This window comes from Xenia sp. Carnegie-2017, unplaced genomic scaffold (genome assembly GCF_021976095.1).
Source record: "Xenia sp. Carnegie-2017 unplaced genomic scaffold, XeniaSp_v1 HiC_scaffold_21, whole genome shotgun sequence".
Taxonomy (NCBI): Eukaryota; Metazoa; Cnidaria; class Anthozoa; order Malacalcyonacea; family Xeniidae; genus Xenia; species Xenia sp. Carnegie-2017.
In genome coordinates, this window is record NW_025813484.1 from 3,395,261 (window position 1) to 3,411,987 (window position 16,727).

General features: G+C 36.4%; 5 protein-coding genes across 5 annotated transcripts; 3 read left to right on the forward strand and 2 right to left on the reverse strand.

Annotated features, from left to right (window-relative positions):
• The first annotated feature begins 1,662 nt into the window (after positions 1-1,662).
• Positions 1,663-5,732, forward strand: LOC124444718. The gene is made up of 6 exons (XM_046995354.1): positions 1,663-2,222; positions 2,501-2,637; positions 2,709-3,020; positions 3,240-3,524; positions 3,776-3,884; positions 4,024-5,732. The coding sequence occupies exons 1-6, from the start codon at positions 1,946-1,948 to the stop codon at positions 5,466-5,468; spliced, it is 2,565 nt and encodes an 854-aa protein (XP_046851310.1). The 5' UTR covers positions 1,663-1,945; the 3' UTR covers positions 5,469-5,732.
• On the reverse strand, positions 5,516-8,876 carry LOC124444721 (syntaxin-18-like). The gene is made up of 10 exons (XM_046995357.1): positions 8,648-8,876; positions 8,497-8,564; positions 7,748-7,860; positions 7,545-7,622; positions 7,254-7,320; positions 6,757-6,877; positions 6,629-6,687; positions 5,894-5,963; positions 5,734-5,814; positions 5,516-5,658 (listed from the first exon to the last, which is right to left on the reverse strand). Exons 1-10 carry the CDS (start codon positions 8,804-8,806, stop codon positions 5,566-5,568), a joined length of 909 nt encoding a protein of 302 aa, XP_046851313.1. The 5' UTR covers positions 8,807-8,876; the 3' UTR covers positions 5,516-5,565.
• A 57-nt stretch (positions 8,877-8,933) lies between these two features.
• Positions 8,934-10,443, forward strand: LOC124444722 (TM2 domain-containing protein 2-like). The gene is made up of 4 exons (XM_046995358.1): positions 8,934-9,121; positions 9,194-9,281; positions 9,649-9,767; positions 9,850-10,443. Exons 1-4 carry the CDS (start codon positions 8,964-8,966, stop codon positions 10,061-10,063), a joined length of 579 nt encoding a protein of 192 aa, XP_046851314.1. The 5' UTR covers positions 8,934-8,963; the 3' UTR covers positions 10,064-10,443.
• Positions 10,444-10,743: 300 nt separating this feature from the next.
• LOC124443950 (major facilitator superfamily domain-containing protein 10-like) lies at positions 10,744-14,925 on the reverse strand. The gene is made up of 14 exons (XM_046994498.1): positions 14,836-14,925; positions 13,676-13,959; positions 13,466-13,562; positions 13,280-13,383; positions 13,041-13,199; positions 12,492-12,683; positions 12,325-12,421; positions 11,932-12,043; positions 11,811-11,866; positions 11,512-11,564; positions 11,347-11,437; positions 11,225-11,272; positions 11,061-11,150; positions 10,744-10,995 (listed from the first exon to the last, which is right to left on the reverse strand). The coding sequence occupies exons 2-14, from the start codon at positions 13,907-13,909 to the stop codon at positions 10,889-10,891; spliced, it is 1,440 nt and encodes a 479-aa protein (XP_046850454.1). The 5' UTR covers positions 13,910-13,959; positions 14,836-14,925; the 3' UTR covers positions 10,744-10,888.
• Positions 14,926-15,105: 180 nt separating this feature from the next.
• On the forward strand, positions 15,106-16,656 carry LOC124443952 (protein DPCD-like). The gene is made up of 6 exons (XM_046994502.1): positions 15,106-15,232; positions 15,331-15,408; positions 15,498-15,622; positions 15,914-16,047; positions 16,133-16,235; positions 16,304-16,656. Exons 1-6 carry the CDS (start codon positions 15,106-15,108, stop codon positions 16,406-16,408), a joined length of 672 nt encoding a protein of 223 aa, XP_046850458.1. The 3' UTR covers positions 16,409-16,656.
• The last annotated feature ends 71 nt before the right edge of the window (positions 16,657-16,727 follow it).

Genomic DNA, 16,727 nt, shown 5'->3' on the forward strand with positions numbered 1-16,727 from the left:
GTGCATTGGTTTCTCTGACAAAAACACTGTCTATTGCTGCATGAAGGCAAAATAGTTATTTGACAGTGTAGGTGTTCAAAGAAATTTATCAAGTTCTATAGATATTATTGTGCATTACTTACAGTTTTTTGGAATTGTGTAATATATGTCATGAACAAGAATAATTTTTCAAAAGTACTAACCCCTTCGAGCACTACTACTCTTCTGTTTTGCTTAACCAACTTACAGCTACCAATACTAATTATTTATATGTACAAACTAACATTTAAGAATTAAATGATAAACAACTTGTTGAATCTTTGTATTTTACATCAAGCCTTTGAATTAGTTCCTTTTATCTCTTGGTAAAAAAATATTAATGAAAGACTTACAAATCAAGTTTCTCGAAAATAGTATTTTGTACAAAGAAACTAAATAATTGGAAAGGTCACATGTTGAAGACAGACTTTGCTTCTTTGACTGGGTTGCTTGACCATGAGCAAATTTAAATTTGTTTACAATTTGTTTAAAGAATTCTTTTTATTGATTTCTACTAATTCTTCATAAGACACAAAGAATTTCTTTGCCATCTATTTTTGCTTCTTCTACATTCAACTTCATTGTAACCAATGCATCCGATGTGAATTTGTGGATCATCTGGAATCATACCAAGTATGGATTTGATGAGATGAGACAATAATATGTTTAATTTTTCATGCATATTAATGATATAATCATAAGCTACTGTTGAACAAAAATTTCAAGGTAGAAACAAATCTTAGCATATTGTTCAACACACTACTTTCATCTTGGTTTTGAAGTAGTAACCTGTTTACTACAACAATAAATACTTCATTTACAGAAACACTAAGTAGTACTTTCAAATTGTTTGCATAAATCCAACTTTCCAATCTTATTATAATTGTCTACACTATACAGTCACTCAAATTGAGCAGGCAAACAGTTTAATAGTTATTTTTATTATACAACATATACCATAGTTCTCATTAATTTTGCATGGCACTGCATTCAATTTCAACACAACTCTGTTGTAAACTTTCCCTTCATCTTTTCAAAAAAACATGAACAAATTATGCCCCATTTTTGGGAGATGAACTCAATTCGAATCAGGAGAGTTTAGCTTGATACCTTGATCACGATACAAGATGGATGCAAAACTCGATAAAAATTGACAGCTTCGCCACGTCTGGCGAGCGATTAACTGAAGAACAAACAAGACTGGACCAAAATAACTTTAAATTAAAACTTAGTAGTAGAAACAAGCTTCAAGTATCGTGTTAAAAACAAAATAGTAAAACTAATACTGTGCTACTTACCGGAGTCAAGAAATGTTCCCTTTTCTGTCGTTATTTCAGCATCCGCAAACCACAAAAGTTGGCAGTTTAATAAATAAAGTTTTAAAAAAGTGTTTATGTTAGGAAAATAAATAGTTTTGATATTTTCTATACTCGCAATCGTGGTGGTCAAATCAGGGTGGGCGACAAAAATTTCATTTCATGAGCCCGCGTCTCTCCGCTGACTTTGACCACCAAAATCCGCCATGTTTTTGACAACGAGGCCCAGGCCCCTTTGCCCCTCCAGGTCTTATAGAGCTCAATGCCGCTAACACCCGCCAACGGCAATACGTCACGTACGGTCATGTTAGTGTACAGTGTTTGCGAAGGGCAGGTAAGGCCTTAAAATAGTGAAACAATAACAACGACCTGGATTCATTAGTAAGTCTGAGTCACAAGACGGGAAAAACCTTATCATATTACTTTTCAGACATATCTATTTTCCTCATATGAAAAGTCAGTCATAACTTTGCGTGAACTATCTAAAACTTATTTTCTATTCGTGGAATTTTGACAATTTGCTGATTCCATCTTTACGTTTGCTTGAGCGTCTAATATATGTTTGAAGAAACAAGACCTCAACCAGCAGTCGGATCGATTTCCTCATTGCCATGTTGCTGTATATACGTAACGATGAAAGATGTAGAATTGACAAAATCGAGCTGATCGATGGTTGTTGTCCCCGTATTAAGTACGATGTGGCGAAAATCACGAATGAACAGGTTCCCTCGACGTCTCCAAATGACGAGTATTATGTATCAACCATGAATATCGAACCAGCAGTTTGGGGAATTATCCTTCTTCTGGACTGTGTTTATGTGGATGTGACACAGCAAAAATTTTCTTGGTCAACTAAAAGTGTGGGAAAAGTGAAAGATGTAGTTATAGGTACGAAAAAACATCTCTTCTTTACTGCAACTGTATAGATATTTTAACCTCCGAATTTTCAAACTACCATCGCTTATTTATTTAACAGCGTGAACCGTAAGAATTTCCGTTAAGACGCCGGTAGAAAGTAATATCGTTTACATTTAAGTGATGTTCATAGATTAGAACATGTATGTGTTAAATTAGTGTGTGGTGAAAACATGTGTTGGATCAAATTGTTGTGTGATTTATGTACATTGATTGAAACGCGTATTACAATTTCTTTTTCTTCTTTGAAGATAAGGATGATTCTTTCGATGAAAAATGTTACAACCACGATGCATGTTACGAATACGACGATAACATTGACGAATTATTCAATCTCGCTGAATACTTGATTGAAATCAGTCGCACTAGATCAAAACGCCACAGAAAAGTACGTTGTTTGTACACAAAAGACCAACCCGTATTACATAACAATGTGATTAAATAATTGGATATTTTTAGAGTAAAGAAGAACAATTGTATTTGGTAAGAATGTTGTACTGCTGTATTCTACCCAAAATACAAATCAACTGCGACGATCAAAGCAAAGTAGAAGCTGCCATATGTAATGAAAAGCTGTTCATTAAGAAACTGAACGAGCAGATTGAATATGAGTCACAAGCATTACAAGAATTGCAGGATGCATTATTCCAGCAACAAGATGAAAGATTAAAAGAATTTGAAGAATTAGCATTAGATAAGAAATGCACCAAGAACTTTGTTTTGACACTTAAAGAAGATTTGAACAAAAGAAAAAACCATCTTCGTGAAAAGGTAGTTTCCCACTTCTCAGTTTCTTAAGGTGTATTTAGAAATAATTGTAGTAACACAAAATATTCTAAGAAATCAGTGCAGAAACATTGAGTGGTTTCATGAATAAGTAAGTGTGGCTATGTAAACTATTACAGTATAATAACACCAAGTATTGCTGGTAGTTAGTACAGTAACATCAAAATTGTCAGTCCGGTTAAAAATTTTATCTTTCATCATTAGATTGAATTGAATCAACTAGATGTCCAGGCCATCAAGGCAGACATTGAGAAGAACGGTGAGACAGATGAGAAAAAACTGACATTAAGCAATGCACGCAAAATGACAGAACAGCTTCGTGAGAAACTACATAATATTCTTGTGGCAACGGAAGATTCAATTGAAGAATCTTTAATGGAAGATGGCTTTCAAAGTCAAGACAATGTTCCCATTGTGTTGAAATATCTGCACTATAAAGAGATGACAAATGGGCAAAAGTTAACAACACAGGGGAAAATGGAAAAAAAGGTTGTACAGTAAATTGGAGATAGGATGATTGTGCATTTCATTTTGTTCACCCTTGTGCCAATTCTATTGGTACATATTTCCCTGTAATTTTTTTCCTCTTAAGCTTTACAATTTAACTCAACAGTAGTAACATTGGGTGAAAAGGTTATATAACTTCTTCTTAAGCTTTTCAATTTAACTTAACAGTAGCAACATTGCGTGGAAAGGTTATGCAACATTGCAACAATATAATTAGTAATTCTTTGCATTAGGTTCATGCAACCAGTATACTGGAAAACTTGAAACGGATCAAGGAAGAAATTGGAAGCTGGGATGGAAGAGCAATTGCTACTCTTCAGAACTCTTCACAAATCACGGACGGTAAGATTTGTAAATTTGCTTCCCTTGAAAACCTGCGAAAGACGTCACTTATATGATGTCAAATGACGTCACTTATATGATGTCAAATGACGTCACTTATATGATGTCAAATGACGTCACTTACATGACTTTTTCTTAGTATTGAGAGACAAGGACATTCACATTCCCGAGTACCAAACCCTCAGTGAACGTGTGGTCACGATCGTAAACAATCCCGAACATCCATTTGGTGCAGAATTCGCCACGTTCACCAAGTCTGTGCGAAGGAAATGCCGCGATATTGCGAGTATTACGCCTACGCACAGGCACGTCGATCATCGCGATTATTTGGTAATAAATGGTGACTGCACGATGGATGAATACATGAAACCGCTAGAGAGGTTATGTGTGGAAATCAAGGAACATTTTGATCGTATGAGTATGTTGTTGCTGGATCATTTCAACAGGAACTCCCAAGATGTGTTGAAGCGTAACAAGCTACAGCTGTACTACGAGAAAAGATTCTACGACGAAGTTGGAAAAGACATCGTTCACGTCTACGAAGTAGCTCACGAAACTCGTCAGAAGAAAATGATTCGTGATCTGGAAAGGTTATCAACGTATCCCATCAACTGTCTGCATCTCGCCATGAAGGACGAATGGTGGCACAAGTTGTTCGAAAAGCGACGTCAGGTCAACGTTGCCAAGCAACGCTCGAACCGCAGCAGGCAATCATGCTCTGACAATTCGAGCAGTTCTTCTTCTGGATCATGTTCACCACCAGATAACAATGATCATATTTCTTTAACGTCAAGTTCCAGGCGATCATCTGCCGCATCAACCAAAGATCCAGATGGTACCCGGCGGTCCCCTGCAAGACGTCGTGGAATAAACTCGCTTAGTAGATTTTTGAGACGCTTAAGACGACACTCGGAAGAAATCATAGATGGCGAAAATAAACAGAATGAAAACACGAATTCTCACATACGTTATGACGATTACAGCAGTTACAGAAATCCGGACGACGACAGGATTGAAGACAATACTGGAAGACGGATTGAGGACAATACCAACTTTACGAATGGTGTTGACGACAGCATTAACTATAACGGCAACGATTGCCGGGAACTGGTAGGGAACAACGCAATTCACGACGTCAATGGCGAGTTCTCGAAAGAGGATTTTGAACTTTCAACATTCGAGAAACACTTCGGACCCTCCATGTACTGCCTGAAGGAACTCTTCCTTGTATCATCCGTGTTCGAAAAGCTAAACTGCCTGACGAAATCCTTGACGATGGCGACCAATGCTGTGTATAACCTTAGACAACAAGTACTGGAGAAAGTTGACGACGAAAAGGAATTTTCCCTCGCCATAACAGCCGATGATCTATTACCGCTTATGGTCCTCATTATTCTACAGATGGATGCGAGTGACGCTGCTTCTATCGTCACTCATTTAGAAATGATGCAGGACCTGAGTCCTAGGTTCTTGACACTTGGTTGCCATGGATACGCTTTAGTCGAGTTCGAAATGGCGAGTAAGGTATTAGAATCTTTATGTAGCGAATTTGATTGGAGTGACTCGTTTAGTCCACGAAACTAGCTTCCATCGAGCGCTTCTCTCATTTTTTTAACAATTCCAACTAGTCATTTTTTTGCAGATACATAATTTATTACCTCAATTATCTAATGCACCATTCCTAACTGTACCAATCTAGAAAGAGTAGCGAGAATGAACACATAACCAGGAAGAATAGTATCCAAACTCGAAAACTAGCGTTGTTCTTAATCGCCTGTGAATGAAATATTTTTTTTATCAAAATGTATGCTTTAAAAACGCAGTTTAACTTACGGAAAGTTCAACAAACCTCGCGAATATTCTCGTTTCCATCCTTCACGTTCTCTGTCGTCTTCACTGTCGTTTCATATACTTGATCAATTTGTTTGGACTGTAAACAAAATTTAATGCAAGATGACTATTCTTATAGATACGTCAAAAAAAACTTTGAAATTGAACTATTCTAGTACCTGCTCTAGAACTTTTTCGGAGAAAACCTCTTGGAGTTTTGCAATTTCCACAACTTGTCCTTCAATATTTCTGTTGGTCAATTACGACAGTGGTATTTAAAGAATGATTTTATTGACTGGTTGGATAACGTATTTCCTTTATTTAGCCATCAGCTTAATTTTAACCTATTCCCCCTCCTTTGTAAGAACACCCTCATTGAAAGGTAACGAAAAACAACGTCACACCCTCTGAAATGGAAAAATTATCGGGAAGACGATCTCACGATGAAGTCATAACAAAATGCGAATGCCAATCGAGCCTTATACATCGATGTAAGCGTTTATTCGTTTGAAAATCACGAATATAAAAATCAAAATTTTCGCTTGCTTTGTTTCAAAATTTCAGACAAAATTATAATCACGTTTTTAAATCATTCTTTTTTTTCAAAATGTACTAACGCACGTACTGGATTGGGTATTTTATTAAATAGAAATTGATATTGAAGTATACGTTACGTGAATTGGTATGCGCAAGCAGCTCTGCGTGAATATTAAGATAACCACCAGCCTCTTTAGCTCCCCCCCCCCCTTTAAAGCAAATAAAAGATAACTCCTCGGGGGGGGGGATAGAAGAAATACAGTACGCACCGAGCAAAACACATAGCAAAACACTCAACCAAGACTGGTGTGACCAAACTTTGAACAATCGAAAGATTGCAGAAGAGACTACGAAATCGAAACAAGATGAATGCCCACCTGACTTCACTCGCTAAACTGTTCATTTCATCCAACATTCTCTTGTTTTCTTCTTCGAACTATAAAAATACAAAATAAATGGTTGAAAATTGGTTTTTCTTTCGAGACAGTCAATAACTGTGACGTACAGTTTGCAACTCTTCCTGCGAAAAGTCTTCTCGTTCATTGGAGATGGTCGTTGACGAAGATTCCTCCATAATTGGACTGTTCGCAGGAGGTTTGTGAATGACGTCATTTCGCAATCGTGAACTATAATATAATGATCACATCGTTACCATAAAATGGAGTCGTTTTGCGACCAAAATAGTTGGCTGCAGTTTTCTATAAGTACATGAATAACGAAAATACCAAATGTATATCCTTAGTTCGAGTTGCGTTCTTTGAATTGCAGATAAGAAAGTTCCCTGCTAAAAGCGAGTGCTTGTATACAGAGCTCAGAGCAATGGCCAAATGCTCATCACAAACAAATCCAATCTCTGGTAAGAGGACACTAGTTTCCAGTCCTTTCTAATACGTTATTCTTCATTTTAACCTCCCGTAAGCAAACATCAGATCTTGTTTGCTCCGATGGTGTTTGCTTACAGGGGTGACACTGTATGTCATCATTATTAATACATTAACTTACATTTTCTTCTTCTCCACAACTCTTTTCACGCGAATGGCTCTCTGTTCACTATACAACTTACAAGTGGCTGCAAGAAAATTGATAGCTCAAAGCTTTTAAGCACAAAAATTGTGGTTGTACAGCATGCTTCATGGCATGGGCAAATCTAGCTGTGCTCAGGCAATCTCAATGCTAACATTTACAAAGAATTTGGGTGATCACACACATGTCTCATTAAAAGACATGTGGCTAACGTTATAAAAAATAGAAACATATTTGAATACAGCTACAGTAGTTGTGTAATGAACTTACCTTTCAAATACTTTTGCAAAATTTCCAAAACTATGAAGCGATGTTCATTTACAAGCTCAGTGTTCTTCTGATTTGCAACTATGTAGAAGAGGAGTACTCAAGACATTGATCGTGATTTGGAAGACTTTGCAAAACATGTAATTTGCATGCAATGAATTCGGAATAACAAATGGGAAAAAACATGAGATTCATCAAGGGCACACCTTCTTCTTTCAACGATTGAATGGCAGTTGAACAAGTCCTGATAAAAGTCTCCGCATCTTCATCAATTTGGTCTCTCTCTGTGTTACTCATGGTTGTGCTCGAGGCCACATGACTGTGAAAAATATATTATGGAGAAAAAATGAATGAAAATGTTTGTGAGAAAGTTTATATATAAGTGGGGTGCTGGAGAATTTCAGGGGGTTTGCACCCAAGAAAATGTGCCCCTGGTTTATGAGAAAGTAAAGTTTATGAGGAAGCAAAGTATATGAGAAAGCAAAGTTTTGAGGAAGTAAAGTTTATGAGAAAGCAAAGTTTATGAAGAAGCAAAGTTTATGAGAAAGCAAAGTTTATGAGGAAGCAAAGTCAATGTGAAAGCAAAGTTTATGAGGAAGCAAAGTTTATGAGAAAGCAAAGTATATGAGAAAGCAAAGTTTTTGAGGAAGTAAAGTTTATGAGAAAGCAAAGTATATGAGAAAGCAAAGTTTTTGAGGAAGTAAAGTTTATGAGAAAGCAAAGTTTATGAAGAAGCAAAGTTTATGTGAAAGCAAAGTTCATGAGAAACCAATCTACAACATCTCAGTCCACAAACTCCACAGGGAAACAAAGCTGATTCATTTATTTCTGGACATAGTATCAAAGCAGATATAGGTGGGATAAATACTAAACAATCTTAGCATAACATTTTCAATGCACTGGTGTCCAAAAATGCGCGAAATTTATTTCATGTAAGATGAGAACAGAAGCTGACCTGACTGCATTAATATAATCCTTCCTGTGTTCCAACAAGAACTCTTTTAACTTTGAAACGCTTTGTTTCTGAAAACATAATTCCCATAAATTGCCATGGATTAATCCAGTTATGATTTTCGATGTATTGCAGAAGAAAACAAGAAACTTACAACGTGAGCTGCTTTCAAACCAAACTCAGTTGTCACTTTAGAGCGACTTCTCTTCAAGATATTTGAACTTTCTTTCGAATTTCCAGGATTTGATGATTTATTTCGCGTGTTTATCGCCTTTACACAGGCTTTGAAGAAAGCAGTTCGGTCCATAAACATATAAATTGAAACTAAAGAGCATGAAAGAAATTAAAAGGCACAAGTTGAAGTGAATGGATTGATGAAATTTGATGACAAATATTCCTTAGATACATTACGTACGAGGGCTTATGCTGAGCATGTGTCTCGCTGGCGCAACAATTTCTCTGAGAAAAATATGGCGACAATTCAAATTACCATTGCATTTAATCTTTTTGTTTTTTGTACTTATACAACTGGCGTTATCGAAGCAATATGCGATAACGATGACGAGTGTTGCCCTGTAGACAAACGACCACAAAATTCTTGTTCACCTCTTGTCTGCTGTTCCTATCTGTGAGTCCGATTGCGTAGAAAGTTGTTTTGTTTTGTGGACTAAAGGTCACAAGTTTACTGTCATTTTTTCAGCCCCGAAGAATTTGTTCATTGCGATGAACCGAAAGATTTTTCCAATAACGCATCGGAGGCTGCAAGGCTTGGATACGGATGTACCAAGGTTCATACACATTCTAAACTAAATTTTCCATTTATGGCAAATATAAAAATTTTATTCCATGTTTGATGTTTGTAGGTCAGTAGATGTTGATTCGCTCAGGATTTTATAATAGTAAATACAATCCTAAGACGGACTGTTTATGTTGGTGTTGACTGACGTCTTCAAAGTCTTGAACTGCCATTGCCTGTTCAACACTTATTTCTCACTCCTCGGGACTGCACTTATATGACATATAGTAATCTGGACGTCCAGCATCAACGAACACATAATTAATCTACATTATCCTTCGTATCATTCAGTTTATGTGCTGTATATTGGTGGTGAAAATCTGTTGTTTTGTTTGATTGAATTTTATTTATAATTTCAGTATGGTGGTGGCTCAAGATACGAGGATGTGAATCATACAAAAGTTGTCTGCCACGTCTTGTCTGGAGTGGAATGCTATGGAGAAAGAATGTTCTTTAAACATGGTGTTCCATGCATAAAGTAGGTGCAACTGTAAATTACTTGGTTATTTCATTAATGTATCCATTTTTAAAGTGACAGTGACAAGAAATTTTTGTCCTAGGTACAATGGTCATTATTTTCTTACAACGCTTCTTTACTCTCTACTTCTTGGATTTCTTGGTGTGGACAGGTTTTGCCTCGGTTGGACTGGAATAGCAGTTGGTAAACTACTTACATTAGGTGGTCTCGGTATTTGGTGGATTGTTGATATAATGTTACTTATCACTGGTGCATTGAAGCCAGAAGATGATAGTAATTGGGTGCCATATTATTAAAACAATTATTTGTTCGTTGTGAAAATTATGATGCAGCACTCGACAGTTGAACAGATTTATTAGCAATAAGGACATGGTTATTTAAATTACGTAGAGAATTACTCTTTAACAGCAATCCATTTAAAAATTATTTCGATTCGAAATAACTTCATAGCAATGCTAGAAATTTCCAAAATACATGTATTAACATTTGCATTGTGTTTAAGTTATTTTGAAATGTAAATACATCTAATATTATGTTGTTGAAATTTCTTTTGACATCTGTTAAATTACATGACTGTTGACTGATCACAAAAATGCTCTTTGTACAAATTTATAAAGTATGTGATATATTAAAGCATTGAAAATGATGTACATAAATAAAAAAAATGTTTTAAAAACCTTTTGCACATTTTGGAAATGCAATTTTCCTTTCAGGTATTGACAAACATGACCTAACTACAAGCTTTTTTTGACCGAACATGCAATTCAAAAGAAAACAGATTAATTCACAATAAGACCACAGAATAAGAATATACAGAAGAGTCACTCGTGTCGGAACCTTTGATGTTTATGTCGTGCCCGCATGGTGGCGGCCATTATTCCAGCCAGATGATCCGGGTTTTTGACTTTTTCCAAACCTTTAAAATGATCCGAAGTCATTTTCCAAGTCAAAATATACATTATTAAGTATTGATGTCATGTAATTTTAATGGTTGGAAACAAGTGAGAAATCCTAATCATCTGGCTGGACTAATGGCCTACATGAGGAAGCATTGTACACCTGAGTGACCCTTCTTTATAATCATTCTGTGATAAGACATTCTTCAATCTGTAACCAGCCATTCATGACAGTTTCTCGTGAGGATTGATTTGTTTCAACAAGTACAAAGGAATAAGAAAGAATAAAGCACCGATACCATAGCAGTATAAAGGTCCAATACTCCAATACACTTAACGAAAACAAGAAAATAAATGAGAAACACAAAGTGAAACTTCAATGAAACAATGATCTTACTTGCACAAGAAAAAAATGGTCCAGTAGCTCGTGCTAAAGTTCCAAGAGAGCGGAATATCCCCATGATTTTCCCCTTTTCTTCTGTGTTACCTATGATATTAATGATCACATGGATTTCAGAAATAAAGTTCACAAAAAATTCTTATTACTTCAGGATAACAAACCGTATTTCGATATCATTGTTGTTAAAGCTGACACAACTGTTGCCGCTCCTATAGGACAATGGCAATGAAAATGTTTTTGTTAGCAAATAAAATCAAGCATTAGTAGCAGAACACATACATACCAAATGAAAATAGAGTTATGCCAATATAGAATAATTTTGTTGAAGTAGCTAATCCTAGTACTAACATAGCAGGTATTAATGCAATCATGCCCTAAACAATAAAACAGTATATCAGTTAATGAATAAATAGATAGTAAAAATTATGATTCAAGTAGGTTCGCATACATGTATAGCCAGTTTCTTTTCTCCGCCAGGAGCCAATCTTCTCACATAACCCCCTGCATGAATAGCATTTACAAATAAACTGCACTGACTCTTACCATTTTAGGAACATTTTCAGGGGGGGTACAATCCCTCAAAGTTATATTATTATAGGCTAAACAAGTAACTTACACAACAAACAGAGCCTGTGCAACACTTACATAATGCACCAATGCACCCCTATATAAACTCTACATCCCTCCTGATAGGAAAGTTCTATGGCCACCCCTGTCTAAGTTACTACAAATATCAACAATTGATACCTTGCACAAGAGCCATCACAAGACCCACAAAGAGAAACATTTTCCCTTGTTGCATGCTATAAAGCAAATTATATACATTATTTCTAAGATGAATGATTCTGCGATTACTGCACTCATGTACCTTGTGTAATTTAAGATACTGTGCGTGAGAAACGTGAGAGTAAATTCCAACCCAGAAAACAAAAATAAGTAAATAAAATAGACAAAGCCAATCCTTTTCGCATTTGTGAGCTCTACATGAACAAACAAAGCAAATATTAAAGAATGTTATATGCAATGCGGTGTTTGAAATTAAATGAAGATATGATCTTTGCACTTTTGCTGGACAATTTAAGCAATTGCCTCATGAACCTGAAAAATTCAGGTGACTCAACGGGATGAGACAATTGCTGAAATTGTCTAGCAAAAGTGCAAAGATCATATCTTCATTTCATTTAAAAGCAAATATTCACAGAAACATTGTCAACAAATGTACACAATGAGCAATGTCAAAATGTTGATTAGATCCCAATACCTGCTTTGTCTTTCATGTCAGCAGCGTCAAAACAAAACAAAGATAATGGATTGATCAATTGCATAGCATTTTTCATTTCAGATGTTAGAGACTTTGCCTGTAAGTTAATAAGTCATAAGTCTTGCGCACTAGGCATCCTTTTCTCTCTTGAATAAAGAATATTTTACCCTTTTCTCTTTAGGGAGAGTTTCCTCTAAGGAAAACATCAAGAATAAAATGTCTACAACAGTTACAATAACCGTAAACATGGCTGGGAGAATGTAGAGTGTTCCACTGGTAGTTTGCGAATGCTTTGAAAAAATTGCACCAATCACAGGTCCAATGATAAAACCAACAGAATAAGCAACGCCGATTAAAGCCTTTAAGTAAAAAAAATTTCATTAAGACACAATAAAGGACAATGCATGTTTGTTTGCCAAACAAGCAACTAATTCATGCTTATAATCCTGCATTAGGAAGAGCACACAAAATATTTTGGCTGTTCTATGTTCTGGGGACAAACCTTTGCAGTGCTTTTAATTGACGGAAAAGAAAAATTTTTGCCAGAGGAATTTTTTTGTCTCCTATCAGTGTGTGGACAGACTTCATACACATATTTCAAAAAGAATAAAGATCACCCCCACCCCACCACCCCCCACACACACACATACACACACAAACACTTTATATAGTGCCCCCTTGTGCATTAGTAATGCATAGAATATTAGCATGCTTACCATTCCTTTGCCTCTATTCACAGTGCTTGTGACATCTGTTACTATGGCAATGCTAATTGTCACATTCCCTTTGCAAAGGCCACCAATTATTCTTGCAAGGACAAATATTGTAAAGTTTTGTGAACATGCCCATAACGCATACGAGACAGCGACGCCGGTCTAAAAAAATAAAGAGAAGCCGAGGAAGAGATGAGCACGGGTTGCAAAAGGTTCAATTTTCATGTGTCAATATAGCTGACCATTGACAAAAGAAGGATGGACTTTCTTCCATATACATCTGATAATGCTCCCAAAAGTGGAGTGGTAACAAATTGCTGGAATGAAAATAGTGATCCGACAAAACCTATAAAGATGTAAAAATCAGGGAACTTAATCAGCAGGGAGCTTGAAATTAAAATTAATTGTCTGTTACATAACTGACCCACCTCCAAACAAAACAAAATTATATCTTTCTACGTTTGGGATTCGCAAAAAATCTCTGAAGTCATTAACTCTCGTCTGAACAAATCTAAAAAAGCCATCCTAAAAATAAATAATGAATCAATGATGGCTGAACACGGTGGCCATGGTGAAACTGGTGAAACTGTAAACTTGAAATGCGATTTGCGTACATACATGTGAACTTAGACACTGACCTTATTATCTTTACTGTAGTGATCCAGGAGTGAAGGCAATAAGGGTAGAATGACGGCAAAAGCTATCAAGTCCAACAGCAAACCAAGAAAAACAACTATCAACACACGAGACGACGATCCGTCATCTTTTTCTTTTCCATTAATATTGACTTTGTCTTCATTACCGCCGGAATGTTTTTCATTTAAGTTTGCAAAATTCTTGTGTATGTCATCACCATCACTTCTCGAAACCATGTTTAGGTTTATCTAAGGTCAATCACACAAGCAGCGATCGCGTTTTCGGCCTAAAACCAAGATAATGCTCCCTTGCTAAGGTGAACAAAACTTTTAGCATTTGGGATTTAATTTCAAGAATTATATAACACTATTAACATTATCGTGTCAATTGCGGAAGTGTAATGATGGAAATGTGGGGGCAGCAGATGCTTAGTATCGGACCAGTAAGCGGATATGATTGTTCAAAATACTCAAACAAACCCCAAAATATAATTCCTATAAAAACTTTATCATACATTATTTTACGAACCACGGTACAAAATGCACACAACGTGTAATAAAAATACATTTAACGGAGAAAACAGATCATTCAGATTTCAGATGTCTTATGTAACATCTGAAAAAATTGTACGATAACCGATGATGGAAATGTGAGGGCAGCAGATGCTTGGTATCGGACCATTAAGCGGATATCATTGTTCAAAATACTCAAACAAACCCCAAACTAAAATTCCTATAAAAACTTTATCATACATTATTTTACGAATCATGATACAAAATGCACACAACGTGTAATAAAAATGCATTTAACTAAGAAAACAGATCATTCAGATTTCAGATGTCTTACGCAACATCTGAAAAAAATGTACGATAACCAATGGCTGTAACAGCTAAGATACTATCTCGATTCTCACTCAGCGCACAGACGGGTGGAACAGCGAACAATTATATCATACAGTAATATATGGAAATATCACAAATATCTTCCTTGTTTCGTCCACCATCTTCTTGAAGACATTTACCAGTGCGTTACGTAACTTACGTTCCGGGAGAGGTATTGTCACGTTCATTTTCCAAACGAATCATCAAAGAAAATACTTACAAGTTACAAAGCGGAAAAGCTAGTCATCTGTAAGACAAAATTCAACAGAAATATACCTCACCTTCTCTCAAATCCTGATTTCTATTAGTACTGGTTGAAACCTGATCAGAATGCGGAGCACACTAGCATGGAGCACCATAACCGTTTTTCTGACATTGACAATTTGATATTCACAGTCACGTGCGTTCGGGTGCGCTCCCTGCTTGGCCCATATGCAGACGAATGAAATGCGTGTTAAAATATAGACATCTGTATAGCAGGTTAAAATTGTAATTGCACCACACCTGGCATACCACCACACGAAGAGTAGGAGCTCGGTACCCGCATCATAATGACACCGGAAACTGATACCCGGCATTCAGCACTTGTTCTTCAAACTGTCATGGCGACCAAAACTAAAAGAAAAAATTGGTTGGAAATTTTAAAAAATGCGCGTAAATCGAGTCTTGTTCAAGATGGTTTGTACTTTACCCAACACATACATAAAACGTAGATGTAGGAAGTTATAGACATAGAGATATTTTTTCAAATTTTCTTCAGGAATGTTTATTTTCAGGTCGGTGGAAAGTCCATTATACGTTCGATGACAGAGAACTCGTCGAAGAATATGACATCAAAGCAGGCTTACTCGTTGGTAAGTAGGTCGCCATAGTGATCTAGGAGCAACCATAACTCTCTAATCTATTTGGGCGACGATGTAAACGAGCGCTTTATTCACGTTAGTTCGAAAATGGAAGAGAAAAACTAGTCTAGGGGCAGAGAAGAAATGGGAATACGAAATTGGAGAGGATTTGTCAACACAGTCAACTGCCATAGAAAGCAATTATATTGTGGAGAGTAAATGTAACGTAGGTGCTGTCCATTATGAGCGTGTTTAATCTTTTCGTTAAATCCTCACAAGTTCAAGCGCGTCTAGGTGAAACTTGAGATTCGTTTGACGCCATTTAGGGATAACTTCACGTCAAACTCCTTAATGAAAAGAACAAACAAATCTTAGTCGACTGGAAATAGAAAAAAACGTTGCTGAAGTTGTCACAGCGCGCAGTATCGTGTGATTATTTAGCTAAAATCCCCTAACAATTGACAAAGTTGGAAGTTTTGATAAACAGTTTCAATAAACTTTGCCATTCTTCTTGTAGCCGATGTTCGTACGAAAAGACACGAAAGAGTCGTTTCAATGGAGGATTCGTAATTTACCGTTTCCAATCGATTTTTACGACTTATCCGTTGATGAAAGCAGAACGCATATTGTGATAAAAACGAAAAACAAAAAGTAAAGTTTTTTGCCCTTTCTTCGAAGTGTTTTGCATGCATGTTCTCTTATATCTTGATGCGTTTTTCTATCTCTTTCTTTCAAGATATTACAAAAAGTTCAACATTCCAGATATGATTCGTCACGAACTTGCCCTTGACGCCAAGTCAATATCGATAGCTCACGCGAACAACACACTTATAATAAAGGTAAAGTATTTCCTTCTTATAAAAGGGAACTTTTCCTCCGAGTAAACCTCCTTTATATCCTCCCGTAGTACGCGAAACCGAGGGAAATATTGGAGCAAGAGAAGTTGATCCTGAAGGAACTGGAGAAAAAGCAACACTCACGGGAGGGAGACGTTGAGTGTAATCCGAGTTAAAAATCCACGAACGCGATTACCATTCAAAAAACTCGTTAGAGAGTTGGCATGAGTACTTTCATGAGAGTTGGCATGAGAGTTGGCATGAGTAATTCTCGTCATTTTTGCGTCAGGTCAATGTTTACATTGAAGCCTTCCGCGATAAGTCTTCAAACAATTTTTTAATGGAATGCGTCAGCGTGTATATCAACGTTAAGATGACACCTATTGTGGTGACTAAGGCAAATAAAACAGTCATTTCATTTTGACGTTCGTTTCTATTTACTCGAGTTTGTGTACTTCGTGTATTAACTAAGATACACAAATACGATTTGCATGT

Excerpts from the sequence above, each read along its gene's own strand:
- LOC124444718 (XM_046995354.1), top strand. The coding sequence starts at position 1,946 with ATGTTGCTGTATATACGTAACGATGAAAGATGTAGAATTGACAAAATC. Across the intron at positions 3,525-3,775 it reads AGGGGAAAATGGAAAAAAAG|GTTCATGCAACCAGTATACT; the intron begins GTTGTACAGTAA and ends TCTTTGCATTAG. Across the intron at positions 3,885-4,023 it reads CTCTTCACAAATCACGGACG|TATTGAGAGACAAGGACATT; the intron begins GTAAGATTTGTA and ends ACTTTTTCTTAG.
- LOC124444721 (XM_046995357.1), bottom strand. The coding sequence starts at position 8,806 with ATGTTTATGGACCGAACTGCTTTCTTCAAAGCCTGTGTAAAGGCGATA. Across the intron at positions 6,878-7,253 it reads GTTGTGGAGAAGAAGAAAAT|TTCACGATTGCGAAATGACG; the intron begins GTAAGTTAATGT and ends ATTATATTATAG. Across the intron at positions 6,688-6,756 it reads CGCAGGAAGAGTTGCAAACT|TTCGAAGAAGAAAACAAGAG; the intron begins GTACGTCACAGT and ends GTATTTTTATAG.
- LOC124444722 (XM_046995358.1), top strand. The coding sequence starts at position 8,964 with ATGGCGACAATTCAAATTACCATTGCATTTAATCTTTTTGTTTTTTGT. Across the intron at positions 9,282-9,648 it reads TTGGATACGGATGTACCAAG|TATGGTGGTGGCTCAAGATA; the intron begins GTTCATACACAT and ends TTATAATTTCAG. Across the intron at positions 9,768-9,849 it reads CATGGTGTTCCATGCATAAA|GTACAATGGTCATTATTTTC; the intron begins GTAGGTGCAACT and ends TTTTTGTCCTAG.
- LOC124443950 (XM_046994498.1), bottom strand. The coding sequence starts at position 13,909 with ATGGTTTCGAGAAGTGATGGTGATGACATACACAAGAATTTTGCAAAC. Across the intron at positions 12,422-12,491 it reads CTCTCCCTAAAGAGAAAAGG|GCAAAGTCTCTAACATCTGA; the intron begins GTAAAATATTCT and ends ATTAACTTACAG. Across the intron at positions 12,044-12,324 it reads TGACATGAAAGACAAAGCAG|AGCTCACAAATGCGAAAAGG; the intron begins GTATTGGGATCT and ends TTGTTCATGTAG.
- LOC124443952 (XM_046994502.1), top strand. The coding sequence starts at position 15,106 with ATGACACCGGAAACTGATACCCGGCATTCAGCACTTGTTCTTCAAACT. Across the intron at positions 16,048-16,132 it reads ATAAAAACGAAAAACAAAAA|ATATTACAAAAAGTTCAACA; the intron begins GTAAAGTTTTTT and ends CTTTCTTTCAAG. Across the intron at positions 16,236-16,303 it reads ACAACACACTTATAATAAAG|TACGCGAAACCGAGGGAAAT; the intron begins GTAAAGTATTTC and ends ATCCTCCCGTAG.